This window comes from Cylas formicarius, unplaced genomic scaffold (genome assembly GCF_029955315.1).
Source record: "Cylas formicarius isolate icCylForm1 unplaced genomic scaffold, icCylForm1.1 PGA_scaffold_8__14_contigs__length_24414737, whole genome shotgun sequence".
NCBI lineage: Eukaryota > Metazoa > Arthropoda > Insecta > Coleoptera > Brentidae > Cylas > Cylas formicarius.
Genome location: NW_026844361.1, coordinates 13,762,666 through 13,782,804, shown reverse-complemented (window position 1 = coordinate 13,782,804; position 20,139 = coordinate 13,762,666). Strand labels below are relative to the sequence as shown.

Sequence of the window (20,139 nt, the reverse complement as noted above, 5' to 3'; positions counted from 1 at the left end):
GTCTTTCCAATTTCTTCTGTCGAATCTTGTCAAAAGAGCGTCAAACGCTGTCAAATTCAAAGAATCACGTGATTCGGTTACGTTTAACGTCACTCGATAGCACAGTTAAGTCTGGTCGACGTTTCCTTCGCGTTTCCGCCCGTCGCCATAGTTTATTAATGAACACTGACCTATCGCAAGGCGTGCTCGGCGCGCAGGCGCGAAACGGCAGTGTGACGTCACGCGCGTCAATACCGAGAAGCGCCGTCCACAGCCTACTTATCGTGTGGTGTTTTGCGAAGTTAACGTGCCCCTTACGTTTCGAAAATTTGTCGTGTTTTCGCCCGGACCGTCGGATAGATTCGCACCATGTAAGTTGACGATCAAAAAAACGCGACGGTTTGCGAAAATCGGCCGCCGATTCGCACGGGGAGCGGAGGGGGCGAGAAAACAGGGCGGGATGGCTACGTGGAATATCCGATTTTGCAGTTTTACCTTGGGGAAACGGCGTCGATTGAATATTATCGCGTACAGGAATCTCGATCGTTGATAATAATATTTAACTAATAAGCAAAATAAGCGAGGTAATCGACGGTAGGTATTCGCTTAATATTGGGTGGGTGTTTTCGGTCAGTAGTTGAAGCGAAAATCGTGTTCTAATTCGTTTCGAGTCGGTTCGGCGTCGGTGATTTTTCTCGCGAAACTGGAAAAATTAATACTGAAATAAATAATTAATTTTTTTTTAAATAAAATTGATTTTAAATGGCACTCGGTCGGGGCGCTTGCGCGTGTTGTTGTCGATTCGGTCCGCTCCAGATTTCTCGCTATGAATGAAGCCCTAGACGTACAGTCGGTCAAAAAAGTCTCCGTACACATAGTATTTTTTCAGTTTTCTTTTAGTTTCTTTTTTCACGTATATTTAATTTAATTTAAAATATTTCAAGTAAATATCGGCAATCTCATAGTATTTTTTCAATTTACTTTTAGTTTCTTCTTTCACTTAAATTTTATGAGAAACATATTTCAAGTAAATATCGGCAATCTCATAGTATTTTTTCAATTTTCTTTTAGTTTCTTCTTTCACTTACATTTTGTAAGAAATATATTTCAAGTAAATATCGCCAATTTCATAGTATTTTTTCAATTTACTTTTAGTTTCTTCTTTCACTTAAATTTTATGAGAAATAAATTTCAAGTAAATAGCGGCAATCTCATAGTATTTTTTCAATTTTCTTTTAGTTTCTTCTTTCACTTACATTTTGTAAGCAATATATTTCAAGTAAATATCGCCAATTTCATAGAATTTTTTCAATTTCCTTTTAGTTTCTTCTTTCACTTGCATTTTATATGAAATATATTTCAAGTGAATATCGGCAATCTCATAGTATTTTTCCAATTTCCTTTTAGTTTCTTCTTTCACTTACATTTAACGAGAAATATATTTCGAGTAAATATCGGCAATCTCATAGTATTTTTTCAATTTTCTTTTAGTTTCTTCTTTCACTTACATTTTGTAAGCAATATATTTCAAGTAAATATCGCCAATTTCATAGAATTTTTTCAATTTCCTTTTAGTTTCTTCTTTCACTTGCATTTTATAAGAAATATATTTCAAGTGAATATCGGCAATCTCATAGTATTTTTTCAATTTCCTTTTAGTTTCTTATTTCACTTACATTTAACGAGAAATATATTTCAAGTAAATATCGGCAATCTCATAGTATTTTTTGAATTTTCTTTTAGTTTCTTCTTTCACTTACATTTTGTAAGCAATATATTTCAAGTAAATATCGCCAATTTCATAGAATTTTTTCAATTTCCTTTTAGTTTCTTCTTTCACTTGCATTTTATAAGAAATATATTTCAAGTGAATATCGGCAATCTCATAGTATTTTTTCAATTTCCTTTTAGTTTCTTCTTTCACTTACATTTAACGAGAAATATATTTCAAGTAAATATCGGCAATCTCATAGTATTTTTTCAATTTTCTTTTAGTTTCTTCTTTCACTTACATTTTGTAAGCAATATATTTCAAGTAAATATCGCCAATTTCATAGAATTTTTTCAATTTCCTTTTAGTTTCTTCTTTCACTTGCATTTTATAAGAAATATATTTCAAGTGAATATCGGCAATCTCATAGTATTTTTTCAATTTCCTTTTAGTTTCTTCTTTCACTTACATTTAATGAGAAACATATTTGAAGTAAATATCGGGCAATCTCATAGTATTTTTTCAATTTCCTTTTAGTTTCTTCTTTCACTTACATTTAACGAGAAATATATTTCAAGTAAATATACTTACTTGAAATATATTTCTCATTAAATGTAATTGAAAGAAGAAATTAAAAGAAAATTGAAAAAATTCTATGAGATTGCCGATATTTACTTGAAATTTATTTCTTGTTAAATGTAAGTGGAAGAAACTAAAAGAACACAAGTGAAAGCCAGCTGCAAATTTATTGTGATTTAAACAATATTTTAGTGCCTAAGCAGTCGGGCTTTTGCTCCAAACATTCATGCGAATCTGTCGTTGTTACTGTCTGTGATGATTTCTTGAGGGCCTTGGAGGATGGTAAATTTGTGTTGGCTGTATTTTTGGATTTTAAGCGTGCTTTCGAAACAATAAGTAGAACTAGACTGTTAAGAAAATTGTACGAAATGGTTACTAAGGGAACAGCGTATAAATGCATATCTGATTGCATAACTGTAGAACATGGTGCTCCTCAAGGCAATGTTTTGGGACCAATGTTGTTTCTTATGTATATAAACGATATTGCAAATATTTTAGATGATACTAAAGCGGTGTTATTTGCGGATGACACTATGATTTTTATTGTGGGTAAAAATGTGGATGAAATGCAAAGAAAAATGAATGCTCATCTGGAGAATGCTTTTGAATGGCTGTGCAATAATAACCTTTGTATAAACACGGAGAAGTCAAAATTTTGTATTTTTGGTAAACGACATAAATTGAGCAAATTATATTTCGATCTAAACAAACCAAACAAAAAATTAATTCATGAAAACGAAATTAAATATCTGGGTGTTATATTTGACTCAAATTTGAGGTTTCATTCACATGCCTCTTACGTAATGAATAAATTTTATTTATTATTTATTTTTAAAATTAAACAGTAGTGTGTTCCCAATTATGTTGGTGAAAAAGTTACCTATTTCAGAGATTACAAGAAATTGTGGTAATTTTATGTTGAGAGAATTTTATTCTAGTCATATACAAAACTCTATATTACATAAAGCCCTAAACAATTTCAACAATTGTGATACTCTTAATAAATTTAAAAGACTTGTAAAACGTATTATGTATTGTCCAAATTCTGATTTCTGTGTGCTTAGTTTTGGGTTTCATTTATCTGAAATTTTATATTTTATATATATTATATATCTTCGTACACTATTACTTTTTATGATAAATTGAAAAGTCTTTTTGGAAGACTTAAAACAAACTTTCTTGTAACTTCTGGCCATATGTTTTCCCACTATTCTCTTAACCTATTTTTAGGTCTCCTTTTCGACTATATGCAGGTTTTTCCAATTATACACAAAAATTTGAAAGAACCAGGAACTCAAAAATCGTAAAAAATATGGCTAATCGGTTTAAACTGTGTTATAGGCCGCATCAAGAGCTACAATTTTTGTAACTGCGGTTTTCATCACACACGCTGCTCGAGATATTTGAAAAAATCCATATGAAAATCTATCCCTTGGGCTTAGTCGATACGCGATGACGTCATTGATTATAACGACGCACTTCACGGTTTCGGAAAAAACTTATTTGTTGGAAAACCATTTATTATTTTGGAAAAATTTTTGCACCAGAAAACATAGGAGATGAAGGGCTATAACCTGCGGCTCTGGAAATTTTTCAATTATGTACAGGATGTGCCGATTAAGGGCAAGAATGTTTAAAAGAGTCTGAAAATTGCCGTTTTCGTGGATAGACTATTAGCCGTAAGCTTTATCGAGAAAGTTTCAGGTTTCGTCTATCATACAGGGTACAATAAAATTACATCGACTTTGCGAAAGTTCCATAGTGGTCCGCAGGAGCACTGTAGAAAAACAAACAACAAAATAAAAAAAATACAAAGCTGCGTAGTCAGACAAAGTGATTAGTCAGACGCACAGCCACGATTTTTCGAAATCAATCTTGTTACTTAGTGTTTAGTCCCCTTAAAATGGGGGGAGGGGGTGGCTGAGGGATCGGGAAGTATTGTTAAAAAATTAAAAACCTGCAGAAGATCCGCGAGGCTATAAATCTTTATTCTTGATAATTTTCAAAAATGCACAGGCTGTGTCCGGTATTCGCAAAAAACTGAAAGTTGGGGTACCCTTAAAATGGTAATCGGAGATTACTAGAAGGCTGTGGTTCAGTTGTCAGTTTCTTTCGTATGGTCCTATAGCCCATATTTACAGGTAAAAATTTTGTATTTAAGGTTTTTACCTATTGTACAGGGTGTCAATCTTGTTTCACATACGTCTCTGTCAACTAGTAAGTGAGTTGGGTATAGTTTTCCTCGAGAACGTAAGATTTTCGAATTGTAGTTCTGAATTGACTTTTAACTTCTGCGAGGCGGTTGGCGCCAAAGTTATTTTTCGACCTATCCATAAGTGTAATTGTCCGAATTCACGTCTTAGGTCGGCAGGAGACTCGTTGGGGGCAGGCGGCGGGGCGGCGGGCGGCGATGACGGCATCGTGGGCGGCCCCAGGACGCCCCAACAGGTGGCCGCCCAAAAGCGACTGCAGCAGACTCAGGCCCAGGTCGACGAAGTGGTCGACATCATGAAAACGAACGTGGAGAAAGTGCTAGAAAGAGATCAGAAGCTGTCCGAATTGGACGACAGGGCGGGTAAGCTTTTGTTGACGTACGACCCCACACCCGACCCCAGATTTGACAACCACGTGTATGCTAATAAAATAATAATAAGAATAATTTGACTTTATTAATCAAAAATAATTTGCAATCAGCTGGGTGCTAAATTTTAAATAATAATAATATTTATTTTTCCAGTCAATAGAGAAAATTCATGATAGGTAGAGGTAGGTGAATATATTTTGACACCCAACTACGGGATTAGTTTCGAAAGACAAAAAAAAGTGTAAATTCAAAACTTTGAAGATTTTTGCTCTATTATCTTATGCAAATGTCAGAAAAAACAAACGACGATCGTAAGCTGTCAAAACGACAGCAACATCATTTAGATCTTTTTAGGCAATGACACTATCGCAAGCAGAGATACTGTGAGGTTTCTAGGATTGAGTTTGGATGAATGTTTAAACTGAAAATCTCATTGGGATATTCTTATTTCAACTCTAAATAGTGCAAATTATCTTTTTATAAATCTTCGCGAGATTTTAACTAGGCAACAGTTGGTCAGTTTATACTATGCATAAGTGGAATCCCGATTACGTTATGGGATTAATTTGTGTGTGTGGAGGGCAGAGTATTTTTGGTTCAAAAACGTATATTATGGAGTATTGCATACATCTTGTAGGGGTTTATTTGCCAAGTACAAAATTCTTACACTGGCGAGTCTTTACATTTTTGAAATGTCTGTGTATGTCTCAGATGACACAGACACGGAATTTAAAACCCTCTAAAAGTTTTGTGATGAAAAAGGAATTCTCTTGAAAATTATATCAGATTTTATCAAAAGGAAATTGTCTGATTCGTAAAAAAAAAATGAAAATCAAATTCAAAATTTTGGCTACTGGATGCCTGGATTGTGGTCGAAAATTGATTACCTGTCTATATTGTTTCTTTCGTTATGATTAAAATATATTATTAATATTATAAAGTTGCGTTTTAATTGCTCTCACTGGTAAAAATTTCTAGTTTGGAATGTGAGTTTAAACACCAGAACCCACTAATATAGCACACTGTGACTAAATTCATTCAATTAATGAAATTGTGGAGTATATAAAAAATGGGAGAAAAATAATTGATTTTCAAGCGTTGGCGATAAAAGAAATAAGTTTGATAATCACTGGTTTAAAACCTTGTCTATTTAAAAAACGATTTGTCAGTTGTAATGAGTAATTCATTATATTTTGACACCCACCTACAGGCTTAATTTTGAAAAAAAAAAGTGTAAATAGAAAAGTTTGAAGATTTTTGCTCTATTATCTTATACAAATGTCAGAAAGAACAAACGAAGATCGCAAGCTGTCAAAATACCAGTAACATAATTTAGATCTTTTTCCCTGTTTTCAAACACATATAGCGATGTCTGGACGATAGCTATATTGTTTAAAAATTGTCAAGTCTGCCTTGACAGCAACCATATTATGTTTGTTTGCAATTGTTTTAAGAATGTTCTACTTTTGAAAACTGATCAAAACTAAACGTCTGCAGCGTAAGTTAAATAACTTCAAATGGGTGGGTTGTACTGAGGAAGAAAAACGCCAAATAATAAAATTATATTATTCAAACGTACATAACTTTGTAGTTAAAAGAGAATATCGACAAGTATATCCGGGTAGAAGAGTTTCTTCAATAAATACAATTAAAAATGTAATTAAGGACCGAAATGGTGGCACACGGAAGACCAGGACAATATAAAGAAATATTGATGAGCACCTCAATATATTACTTTATTTTCAAGGCAAATCATTACGACACTTGACATCATGACTTTAAGTTCTACTTTTTTAATTTTTAAATTTCATATTAGAAAATCCTGAATATTCTATACCTGACGTTAAAAAATTATCCGGAAAGTTCTAAAGTAAAATTCAACGAACGCTAAAAGAGACTTATGGTCTCACCCATTTAAGTTCTTTCTAGTGCAAAATTTAGCCCATGAACATAAAAGGCAGAGGCTCGAATTTTGCACTGAAATATAGAAAAGAGAGGTTTGGTTCACAGTAGTATGATATGCTTAACCAATTATATACGAAGGATCCTTGGATGGCCAAGGATATTTAAATTACCTTGCAACAGAAATAGAACAGTTGTTAAAAATGTGCCAGTTAGGAATTAAATAAATTTAATTTGGCATCAAGATTGCATACCTCCACATAATGTCCAACCGGTTACCAATTATCTAAATAATAAATATAGACCTTAGATAGGTGGGCAAAGAACTATCAAATGGCCTGCCAATAGTACCGACCTGAATCCTTGTGACATTAATTTGTTGGGATACTTAAAAAATAAAATTTATTATGTTAGGCCTGAAAGTTTACGAGAAAGACTTAATATCGTTTTACAAGATCTAAACAGAGAAATCGAATGATAATTATATTTAAACTGAAATATCTCAAAAATGGATAAATGAAATGCCAATAAACTATATGTTTTTGAAATCACGAAGAAAAGATCTACGATTTAAGCTGATAATATATAGGGCATTATATTTAAAAAAATGATGTTGCTGCCATTTTGACAGTTTGCGATCTTCGTTTGGTCTTTCTGACATTTGTATAAGATAATAGAGCAAAAATATTCAAAATTTTCTATTTAGACTTTTTTTTTCAAAATTTAGCCTTAGGTGGGTGTCAGAATATAATGAATAACTCATTACAACTGACAAATCGTTTTTTAAATAGATAAGGTTTTAAACCAGTGATTATCAAGCTTATTTCTTTTACCGACAACGTTTGAAAATCAATTATTTTTCTCCCATTTTTTATATACTCCTAAAACGTAAAAACCACAATTTCATTACTTGAATTAATTTAGTCACAGTGTGCTATATTAGTCGGTTCTGATGTGTAAACTTACATTACAAACTAGAAATTTATACCAGTGAGAGCAATTAAAACGCAACTTTATAATAATAATATATTTTAATCATAACGAGAGAAACAATATAGACAGGTAATAAATTTTCGACCATAATCGGGAAATTGACTTTTGTGGCCAAAATTGTTGGTAGCCATTTTTAAATTTGATTTTTATTTCCTTGTTTGTTGTCAGTTCTATAAGTTCTTCTTCTGGTTGTAAAAACGAATCAGACAATTTCCTTTTGATAGCAGCTGATATAATATTCTTCAAGAGAATTCCTTTTTCATCACAAAACTTTTTAGAGTGTTTTAAATACAGTTTCTCCTTTTGTGTCATTTGACATTTCAAAAATGTAAAGATTTACCAGTCTGAGAATTCTGTACTACAAGAAGTGTGCAATATTCCTTAGCGTCCTAGTGTCATTACCTAAAAATGGCATGCATATGAAAAAAAATAGCAGTGTTAAACTAACTTGCACTAATATGGTAACTCATAAAATTTAGATTATATACAGTTATATACTAATCAACAAAAATTGCTGTGTAGTTTCGTGTAAATATTTTGAAAATTAGGTTTAAAATTTTAAGTTTAATAAATCAACTGGCAAAGCATTATAATCAAAAGCTGGATTACAAGAAAAAAACTGATGGGGTGGAAAGATGTTGCTTGAACCTAAAATTACTAGCGATTATTATTTCCAAGTATCATGTATCATAAATTAAAACAATTTTAGTATTGATTATGGATATTTTAATATTGTTTTTAAGAAAATCTACTTCATTCTTGCTTCCAAAACATCATAAAAAATTTGCTTCAGGTTAAGTGTTTTTTCACTAAACTTCACTTTCACGAGAAATGTAATAGCCTACAAGAATTGTTCCGTATCAGAAGAAAAATAAATTTGCATTTTACAGTATCGCAGTGAATTCAGAATATCCCACGTATAAACGAGAAAAATTGAGGGTCCTAAGACGGTACCTTGTGGAATGCCATATGTAAAATGTATCTGATCAGATAAATTCTTATTACACCGTATAGACTGAAACCTGTCGTCTTGTAAAGAACTTGTAAGAAAGCTGCATTATCAAAACCATAATATTTTAATTCAGATAACAGGAGTGAATTAATATTATTTATTTGTATTTATTCTTTATTTTTGGTTAGTTTTCTTTTTCAATATAGGTTAAAATTACTTCAGTTGTTTTTTGGTTTTCCTTGTTTAATTTAAAGGGACGAAATTTAAATATTTTTTTTCTCTAAACGCCAGAAAAACAGAAGGATTTTCTAAAATTCCATTTTTCTCTAAGAAATTTCTAGAAAGCATAAAAATGACACTGAAATCACCCTATATTTCCGTCGACGATTTTTTGAGACTGACTGCAACTTGCCGAGCTTTAATAGCACACCTGTATATTTTTAGTTTGTACGCAAAAAAAAAAATAACTCTCCATTTTCGTGTCAAAATGCCGAAAAATGAAGTACACGTCATTTTAGAGGGGAACGGAAAAATAAAATAAATAATTCATGTTTACTTTATTTATAGACACAGTCTTATTGCCGCTATTTCCAGATTATTGTTTGGTAATCAAACAGTATATTTTTAAATAAATTAAAATTTATAATAACGCAATTCCTCGAAAAAACCTGCGTTTCTCTTAGAGGGCCCGAGATTAGAAACAGACTTTTGCCAAACATGATTAAGGTTCATTGTTGCAGATGCCCTACAACAGGGCGCATCACAGTTCGAACAGCAGGCGGGAAAACTAAAAAGGAAATTTTGGTTACAAAATCTAAAGGTAAAGTGCCCTTGAAAAGCGAATTCAACGTTTACAGAATATATATGTTGCCTCACTCTTCCGTGGAGAACGATAACCCAAGGGACTTTTTGCATTGTGCCTTCAGACCAGCAAAATGTATTGTAAATAAATGGCGTTCCTTGCACTTGTAAAGCTAGTTCATTAAAACTTTGATCATATGTCATTTAAAAACGCATTTCAATTTTTCAAATGAAACGCCTCGTATATTATTAGATTTTGAGATTTTGTGTGAAATTCTAAACATATTTTGTCTATAAGATCCTCTTTGAAGTTTTTGACCTTAAAAAATGAATACTTTTGTAGTTTTTGAAAATTTGATCCTGATATCTATCAAAATGTTAAAAATGAGGCGTAACTTGACATTTTTGTTTTCCCATATACAGGGTGCGTACGATATTTGAGGCCAATTAGATATTAAAATTTATTCATTCGTATTAACGTCAACGTCAATTGACTCTTAGACTATACAATTATTCAATAATCGAGGGGACTAAGATCCGGGGAGCTAGGTGGCCATAGGTTTGAGATGATGTGGTCATCGAAAAAAAAAAGAACAAAAAAATTGTTCTCCCTAAATTACAGCCGCAAAAAGGGTTTTGGATAGTATCGTATTTGTCTAATTGAACATTTTCCCTCTACCCACTTGGCTATGGAAAAACAATTAATAATAACAACAATGGCAACAATGGTTTTTCCCTAGGCAAGTTTAGCGACTTGTCCTAATTGTGGACACCCGGTAGAAAAGTAGACAACAACAAGCGCGAGAACGTGAGTTTGAGCCTCTTTTTTAATATTTTGCAAATTATGAGACTCGATTTTTCAGAAATTACAAAAATACATTTGTTCAAAATTGATTGGAGGTTTTTTTTTAACGTCAAATATTTCGAAAACGGCATATATAGGCATTATTCATAAAATATGTTTAGAATTTCACACATAATCTCAAAATGTAATAATATAGTCTGTGTTCTGTTTGAAATAGGCAGGAAGTTGACAGCAACTTAAGATTAAAACAAAAGTGACAGACCCTGTACAACTCCACTCATCATCATCATCAAACCATAGAATACAAATAGATTAAAAAAACTGCTCAAACTGATTTCCAACACTTTCAGACATTTTTCGCATTTATAAATATATTACAGAAATTTATGTAAGCCAATCAACAACTGTGAATATTTTTAAAAATATTTAAATTAAAAAATTTAATTAATTAAATTAAAAAAAATATCATTTCATATACTTGTATTTCAAAACTTGCAACTAGTCCAATCCTCAAATGAGCATTTTTTTTTCAACTTTCCGATTTTTGTATTCTATTCGTATTTTTTAAAATAAAATTATAATAAGAAAATAAATTTAGGTAAAACAGCAAATACAGGTCGTTCTATAAAAAAAAAAAAAACGTAACTCTACCTCGTTTTTTTTCACTAAATCTCATGGCACCACTCTGCGTAATCAGATCTATCATCACCTGATTAGGATACATGGTGTTTAAAATACAAAGGAAAAACTGAAATGGAAATTTTTTTGTTTCACCCCGTATCCCGAAAGCAAAGCCAACTATTAGTGTTTTGCAAACGGCTTCTTTTGTTTCGCGAAATTCAAGCACAATGTTACGTTATTACGTAGCATGGAAACATGGATACACTGTACGGATTCAGCTTCTCCACAGCAACGACAGCGGTGCGGGGTAGGGGGAACGTAGGCAAGGGCGTGATCTCGAGTGAGGCAACTTATATAGTATTCTATAGACTTTGGCGTATGTCAGATGAAACCTGTATATTTTTTATTTACAGATGATGATTATTATGGGTGTTATTGGACTGGTAATTTTAATCATCATAGTCAGTAAGTATACCTACTCTTGTTATTTTTTTACATCGTCATTAGTTACGCTACACAGTTACAGAATAATTCGGAGAGACCTGGAACTGTAAAGATTAAAACGCCCCCGCCAAGTCCCAAAAATTATTATCCTTAACTCGTTAAAAGATATTTTTAAAAGAATACAATAATATACATAAATCTGGCAATATATAAAAAAAAAGTAATTTTAATATACTACATATTTACAAAGTTTAAAATACTTCAAATGTGCAGGTAGACATAAAGCATGTTTTACAAAATAACAAAAAATAGCAAAGGAATACATAAAAGCATAAAAAAAGAATATATAAAAATTCTTCCCAGTATAGGACAATTATAATCTAATTCTTTCCCTCTGATATCAGAAAAGTGATTAAATATTAAGTGTGAGCACTGATATTCATGTTTTGATGAATTCGAAAATGTAAATTCGAGGAATTGTTATCAAGTGTTAGCAAAACTGCTCAACAATTTTCACTGTAATCTAAATTTAGCAGAATCCTTTTTGCTTTTTTTTATTTTTTTACAAAAAATAACTGTTCTCGATATTCGAGGAACAAAGAATTTGCATAAATGCACGTCAATAACTGAAAACCATTTTGTTGAATAAAAAATTCGTTTTTGAAAAAACTAAAAAGTCACCTTACTTTTTGAACACACCTGCTCTAGAAAAATAATCCACAGGATCCCAAAAATTAATTAGATTTGTTATCTATAGGGTTTATAACAAACAATACATTATCATATAATTTTATTATTTATTAATGATAGCAAAGATCAGGTCTGCTTTCGCAGTTTTCTCCTAACGAAAATGCCAATATTTGACACGGTTGCCAAAAAGGTAAAAGACTTGATCTTCTGTAGAAATTAGAAATCAAAAAAATCCAAAAACTCCTATTCTTGATTTTGAGCAAATATTTTGCCTAGATCTCACTCCAATTTATGTCTGTGTGCGTTTGAGTTGACATTTGTGCTATGCTAAATGCTAAATGCTTTGCTAAATTCGTATATATTATTTTAAAAATTTCTTTTACAGGACTGAGCAAACGCGTAAAGTTTTAAGAATAATAAATTTTGAGACATTGACTTGTGGGTGTGTTTCAATCTTATAGTTTTTAATAGAAATGTGTTTGTATACAGGGTGTTATAGAAATTACATAGACGAAAACACCTCAATAACTTTGGTATAAAATCACACGTGATCTTTTGTATTTAATTAGTACAAATATGCAAAAAAAGAGTGCCTACTAACATTAGTTTCTTCCATTGCCATTAGTTTAATACGTTCAAAAAAGAAAGAAAAATGCATTTGCGTATATGAGAGATGACCCAGGCACCGTTTTGTAAAATTTTAATTAGGTTTCTGTTCAACCAAAACTGTCTTATTTATGATTATTTTATTTATTATTATTTTTGTTCCCTCTGTTTAAATTTTTAGAAAAACAACCAATACGTTCAAAAATCACCACAAACAATAAGGTCATTAGAATTCAAAATAATTGCATATGCATTCGTCACCTGTTTACGTTGCAAAATTGTTAGAACACATAAAAGAGAAGATTACCATGACTACAAGAGTTTTTAGTTTTGAAACATAATAATAAACACGTTTTCATCATGTTTTTCTTCTGCAAGGAAGGCGATTTTTTTTCTATTCACTGCTTAATAACGCTACTAGAAGTACGGGGAACATTTTAACGCCTGACGGTTGCTGTTGAAAATTTGCTACCATCAAACATTCGTTATTTTTGCCAGTGCATCCTGGATTACGTAAATACAGTAAAATTTCCATTGTTATTGTACCTAGAAGTACATTTCTGTGGATGTAATTGTTTACGCGAACGTGGTTTTTAATAACATTTTTCGATATAGTCAAATTTAAAGACGTTATTCTTCAATAAAATTCTTTTTTTTTTTTGACAAACCTCGTATGCTAAAAATTGATACCTGATGAACGTGTTTTAGATTTTAGAACCTTTTTGGAGAATATTATTTTTCTTAAAATTAATGATAAAAAAGTTTCACTTCACACTAACTAGGACATTTTGTACCGGGTGGCCCATTAATAGAGGACGCCCTCCATATTTTAGGAACCGTTAGTAATACAACTTAGAAAAAAAAATATAGGTAAATCGGTCAAGAGAAATTATTTTCAGGTAAATAATATGGTCGCTAGGGGGCGTAACCTCCCCTGTAAATAGAAAAAACGAGTTTTCTCAAAAATATTCCAAATTGACCTATATCAAAATTAATTTTAGCGCAATCTATTCTAAATAAGGAAACTTTTTTGTTTGAACTATTTTTTTCTATCTCGCCAAATTAAGGGTAGGGGAAGGGTCAAATATTGGTTCAGAAAAAGTTGAATAACCTTTTTTTGGCCAATCCGATTTCGACGAACTTAGTTTAGTTTTAAAGGGTATTTACATGAGCCTCGATTGACAAGTCAAAATCACGATATTGTTTCTTTTACGAGTCCGTAGGAGGCGCAAAACAGCCATTTTTATGATTTTCTGCAAAATGTCAAATATAATGGTATAAATATTTTTAGCGAAGATAAAAGAGCGTAAAAAAGCACAGAAAGTAGTGCAAACGGCATAGCAATATCGTTGTTCCCCTCTGAGATATAAATAAATTTAATTTAAAAATACTTTTTTTAGGTAGAAGCAGTATTAGCCGTTACCATGCCAACCGCTAAGCCTACTTAGTTATTTTACCCTTTTCTCCAATATGGACAATAACATGTAATATATTGATTAGTGATTATTGGCGATTATTGTGAACAAATTAGGACAAAATCAAATTTAACTCTATTACTATGCTACGGTTGAAATATATATTTAATAAACACATTTCTATTTATATCTCAAAGGTGAAAAAAGATATTGCCATGCCGTTTCCACTACTTGGTGTATTTTTTTACGCTCTTTCATCCTAACTAAAAATATTTATACCATTATATTTGAAATTTTCGAAAAAAATCATAAAAATTGCTGCTCTTAACATGAAGCGCCTCCTACCGACTCATAAAACAATTAATATCGTGATATTGACATGCCAATCGAAGCTCCTATAAATACTGTTTAAAACTAAATTAAGTTCGTCGAAATCGGATTAGCCAAAAAAAAAAGTTATTCAACTTTTTCTAAACCAATACTTGACCCTTCCCCAAACGTTAATTTCACGAGATAGAAAAAAATAATTCAAACAAAAAGTTTCCTTACCTAGAGTAGATTACGTTAAAACAAATTTTGATATAGATTAATTTGAAATATTTTTGAGAAAACCCGTTCTTTCTATCTTACAGTAGAGGTCACATCCCCTAGCGGGCATTTTAATTAACCAGAAAATAATTTCCAGCTTTTTTTCTTGGCCAATTTACCTATAATTTTTTTCTTCTAAATTGTAGGACTAACAGTTCCTGAAATATGGCCGCCGCCCATTATTAATGGGCCACCCAGTACATAATCAGTATCATTTATTAGATTATTTAGTGTAATGTCAACGACATCCTGTATACGAAGCGATATTAATATAGTACGGGTCACTCTAATGAAAAGATAAAATAAAAATACTAAAAGTTATGACTTGGCATTAAAAAATATATCGACGTATATTTTGAAACACCCAATATACAATTACCGACGATTCCTCCATTAACTTAACAATTTTGACTGAAACAGGAAATATCCAAAAACAACGAAAACCGTCCTTAAAATTAACATTTTTTTAATTTTCGTAGTGAACTTCATGTAATTGTCAGTGGCGTTCGGGCCGAAAAGAAATCGGTAAATTTGAATGATATACGTATTCGGTGTGTTGATATGTGTATACCTAAAATGGCTTACTGTCGTCTGTCTTTCTGTCCTCTAGAGGAAGATTGTTCATAATTTATAGCCTTATCCAGCCTCGTCCTCTCTTTACATGTATTTTGCTCGATAGTCACCTCATTTTCGACGTACGGGGTGTTGAGGTACGTCAAAGTTTTATGGAAAAATAAGTTGTTTGAAATTTAAATAAAAAAACCTGATAGTTCCTTGCAGTGCCAAAAACGCCACAAGAGGAATACCTGATAAAAAAATTTCACAATCACTTAGTATTGTTTTCGTAGTATACGTGGCAAATTTGCATATTCTGGAATAACTGGAAAGGGCAGTTACTATTGATAACATACGAAATTTAGTACACGGGGGTTTCTAATTGGACTAGATCCATTGATGATATAGGGGACGTTGCTTTTAAAATCCAGAGTATTTATGTAACAACCCTTATACCCAAATTCAACCGTTTAATTAATAATAAAGGCCACCAAAGATTTTGTGATTTGGTATCTTAATTTTTTTTTAATTTTAATTTATGAGAGAAATCGATGACAGAAATTATGCTTTTAAATAAAAATCATCTCTTTCCTCCATAAGAAAATTCAAATATATTTCGGTTAGTGGCATATGTCATTTTTCATTTGTTTAAATTTTTGAAAATTGTACGTTCACCTATCTGTCTGTCTTTTGTGTTATGACTGACAGCCCCTAATTTGAGTATAAGTAAAGAATATCGATATCCACAAACTTAAACGCAAGATTTTAATTTTAAATAAATAATAAAAAATTGGTATGGGAATATCAGCGTCAGAAATTTTTTTCGAAAATTTCTTTATGAGTTATGAAAAGCATCTGGAACTTTAGAAGTTTAAGTATCGGAAATATTCGAAATGAAGATAAAAATGAGGAAAAACTATCATTTTTTTATTCTCCAAAAGTCGCAGTCAGTCAGATGGAAACGATTTTTTTTGTAAAACTTTAACGCCCTTACAGCATCGTATTCCGAAATGCCCCGTACAGAACTGAATCCGTTGCATGTAGTAGTAGTAGTAGTTTCTCATGTTGTTAAATATTGCCATGCATGAGCGCACCAAACTGCTTTGAATTGTTTTTGCAGAATTTAATTTAATTTAAGATAACTTTTTCTTTTTAGAAAATTTTGGGTTCGCATAAAAACGCTATTACGGCATTTTTTTAGACAAACGCAGTGACCATAGTTGACTATGGTCTTAAAAATGTCCGGGTTAAGCCCTTTTCAGCGATATGTGATCAAAAAAGGCGGAAATAAGGGGCATTTTTTGTTTATGTTTAGTAGGCCATGCATAATATATCCAGAAAGACGTCACATAGAAACATTTAAAATAACACCGGAACTTTAAAAGAGATAAGACCAATTTGAAATAACTTAAGTGAAAAACACGAAATCCAAGAACCATTTAATATTTTTATTTTAATTTTGGACATTATTTTTAATAAGGTTTGATGGAAGCCCACACTTTTCGAATCACTTCCTCTAAAGCTACTTTGGTTTGAAAAGTTCTTTCTTTAAATATTGGTAGCGAAGATATCGCCATGCTTCAGTTCAAAAATAAGTTTTTGCTATTAAAACGCTGCGATCATATATATTATTATATGGTAAAAAAAAGTTAACAAAAGTTGTTTTATTACACTGATTGAAAATCCATTCCTTTTTTATTAATCAGTATAACTAAAAATTAAATAATAAAAGATGACGAAACTCAAAAAGTTAATGTGACACTGTACGAGGTTAGCGGCAAAATTTCCCGGCCTGACATAGATGCAGCTCCAGTATCACGATAAAACTTTGTCTTCTTTTAAATATATATCTTAGTAGGCTGCGAAATAAAAAAAATTGAAGTCTTGGGTCAAATGGTTTTTTGTTCACAGCATTTTAAACAAGACGTGTCGGAAAAAATGTCGCAAATAACGCATATTGAGTATAGAGCAGTCAAAGTTTTTGACAAAAGAAGCAAATTATTAAAGAAAGGCTTTATGGTGTGTACGGCCAAAGTTCTCCTTCGTATTCTGTAATGAAAGAATGGGCAAAACGTTTTCGAATGGGGCAGGAGTCCCTTGAAGATGATCCAAGAACTGGTCGACCAGTGGAAGTCATAACTGAAGATATTGTTGCGATTGTGGAAGAGGTGGTATTGAGTGATCGACGTTTAAAGTTCAAAGAAATCTCAGAAATTACTAAGCTATCTGATACAAGTGTTCGTCGAAGCCTGCATGATCATTTAGGTATGCATAAGGTTAGTGCAAGATGGTTCCTAAAAACCTTTCGACTATTCAAAAACAACGCCGTGTCGAGTGTGCGCGGTCCTTTTTGTTATTCTGTGGGTCGGAACCGAAGCCTTGTGATACAAACTATAGTGACGAGAGATAAAACTATGGTTCTCTATCAAAAAAAGAATCAATGGAGTGGCGTCGTAAGGGCGAAGCACCTCCAAGAAAATTCAGAGTCTGCCAGTCAACAAAAAAGGTGATGGCCACGATCTCTTGGGATTGTGAAGGAATTCTTTTGATAGATTTTATGCCGCAATATCAGGACATCTTAAATATTCCATATGGAAAAACAAACATTTGAGTGCAGAATGTAAGTCAAGAATATACAAAACCTGTGTACCACCAGTGATGACATATGGTGCGGAAACCAGAGCTGAAACATCAGTAACAAAGAGAATCCTACGAATTACTGAAATGAAGACCTTAATAATGATAACTGGATACACATTGAGGGACAGACAGAGAAATGTAGACATAAGAGAAAATTGCCAAACAAATGACGTTGTCAGATGGATAAGGCAGAGAAGAAGAGAATGGAACCAGCATGTCAGTAGAATGGGCCCCGACAGAATGGCCATAATAATTCGCAACAACGTACCCCATGGCAGAAGACCTACTGGACGATCACCTAAACGTTGGCGAGATAGTTGGCAGTCAACCTCGCAAGAGTTGCTTAGACGAGGAGGAAAACCGAACTAAACAGGCGATACGCCTTCGAAAAGAGGAAGAAAATTTTAAAGAAACTAATACCAATGGGAAATATTACGCAACATTATTACATAAATTGCGACACTGCATATGTGTAAAACGTCAAGGAAAACTGACCAGGGCCGTGCGTCATTTGCACGATAATGCACCTGTCCATACTGCTGGTGTTGCACAAGCTGCCATGTTAGAATGTGGGTTCCAACAGATAGATCATCCTCCCTATAGTCCAGATATGGTCCCCAACGACTATTATTTGTTTGAAAAAGGGCATACGTGGACGGCAGTTTAACGACGAAGTTGAGTTAAAAGAGGCTGTTTTAGCTCATCTTGCAGACAAACCAAAAGAATATTTTTTTAAAGTGATTGAGTTGTTAATAAAGAGATGTAATAAGTGTATTGAAGTTAAGGGGGATTATATTGAAAAATAATACAAAATTGTTACTCTTTCATATTCGGGCCGGGAAATTTTGGCGCTGCCCTCGTATTTTTAATTTTTTTCGAAATTATGGAATGGTAGAAAAAGTATATTTTTCATATTTCTAAAGTCCCAAAGATAGGAAAATGGGGAACGGGGGCCAAAAGATCACGAAACCAAGAAAATATTCCACAAACACCCCGGAAACTCGTAACTTGGCAACACCGCAAATTTATCTTCAAGGAGAATTCAAAAATGCATTTCCCTCTCTAATTTAATTGCACTTCAGATGCCACATTGAATTTTTGGGTTCTACCATCAAGCAAAGCTATCTTGTCTAGATGGTAGGTGACGCTGTAGCGCTAATAAACGTCATTTTTTTAATGATTCAAAAGGCGAAGTGACTTTACGTAGGTATGTTAGAGACCACATAATTTCTGGACGGCTGCACAATTTGATAAGTTGCACGAACGCATGATATGTGTTACAAGCGGTGAGCTCGATCTAATCTGGAGTGGCGTGATAGAAAAGCGAGGCAAATTTTGCGATAGAAAAAGAAGGCTAGCAATAAGGATTGTTGACTTTCTTTTGCTCATTTATCTAAATGAGGAAATGTTATGTTCAACGATACATTCTTACTAAATTTATTTATTTACACATAATTATGTGACGATTTTAAAATATTTTATTTAAATATTTGTATAAAATAAAATTTACTTCCATTGTTTCTAAAATTTGGAAATGCTTAGTTTTCAAGGTAAATATTAAAAAATAAAAAGTTTTTAGAATTAAGTTTATCGTGACCACAGGTTTTGTCAAATTTCATGAGTTTTATTTCAGCCAAAAGAGTTTTTTTTTTCGTATTTACCTTTTCGGGTAATCGTATGTATTTATATGAAAGCTTTTTTTTTGGAATGACCAATCTCCAGGCAAGCGTTGACGCATGTTTTTTGAAACACGCTGTATACACTGCAACTACATGCAAAACCTAGAATCTATCATTTCAAAACAATGTTAAAAGGAAGGAAATTACCGGGTCCCTCTCCTTCTAAATAAAATTTGCCTCGCAAAATTCATATCGGCTACGCCACTAGTTGTTTAGATGTAGTTCACTGGGTATACGAGGGTGTGGTGAAAAGTTTCCAGTCTGGCCGAGAGGTGGCGCCACTAGGTCTACTTTTGGAGCGGTCTCTTAGACTTGAAAAATGAAAAATCGGAAAAACGTCATCAAATACTTCTATTTAAAAAATTTTACACCAAAATGAATTAAAGAACACTAAGAGTGTAGTGATTCGAAAAAACATTTTTACCGACAATGTGACGCTTTACTGACGTAATCCAAACTTGTTGATGAGACTTGGGCCCATCACTACACTCGTGAAAATAAGGAACAGTGAAAACAGTGGCTAGAATTGAAGTTTGAATTGATGCCGCGACCTCCCTACTCTCCAGACTTAGGTCCCAGCGACTATTACCTGTTT

General features: G+C 32.5%; 1 protein-coding gene across 4 annotated transcripts in view; it reads left to right on the top strand.

Moving 5' to 3' along the window:
- The first annotated feature begins 217 nt into the window (after window positions 1–217).
- Window positions 218–20,139, top strand: part of LOC132706798 (neuronal synaptobrevin) — a 36,651-nt gene continuing 16,729 nt past the window's right edge. For 2 of the 4 annotated variants that reach the window (XM_060678344.1, XM_060678342.1), the window contains exons 1-5: window positions 218–350; window positions 4,633–4,844; window positions 9,441–9,520; window positions 11,341–11,392; window positions 15,150–15,195. In XM_060678344.1, coding sequence (XP_060534327.1) covers window positions 349–350; window positions 4,633–4,844; window positions 9,441–9,520; window positions 11,341–11,392; window positions 15,150–15,163 — 360 coding nt within the window. In that variant the 5' untranslated portion in view covers window positions 218–348 and the 3' untranslated portion in view covers window positions 15,164–15,195. Of the gene's footprint in view, window positions 351–4,632; window positions 4,845–9,440; window positions 9,521–11,340; window positions 11,393–15,149; window positions 15,222–20,139 lie in introns of all 4 variants that reach the window. The other 2 variants (XR_009619646.1, XM_060678341.1) reach the window with 2 other exon arrangements.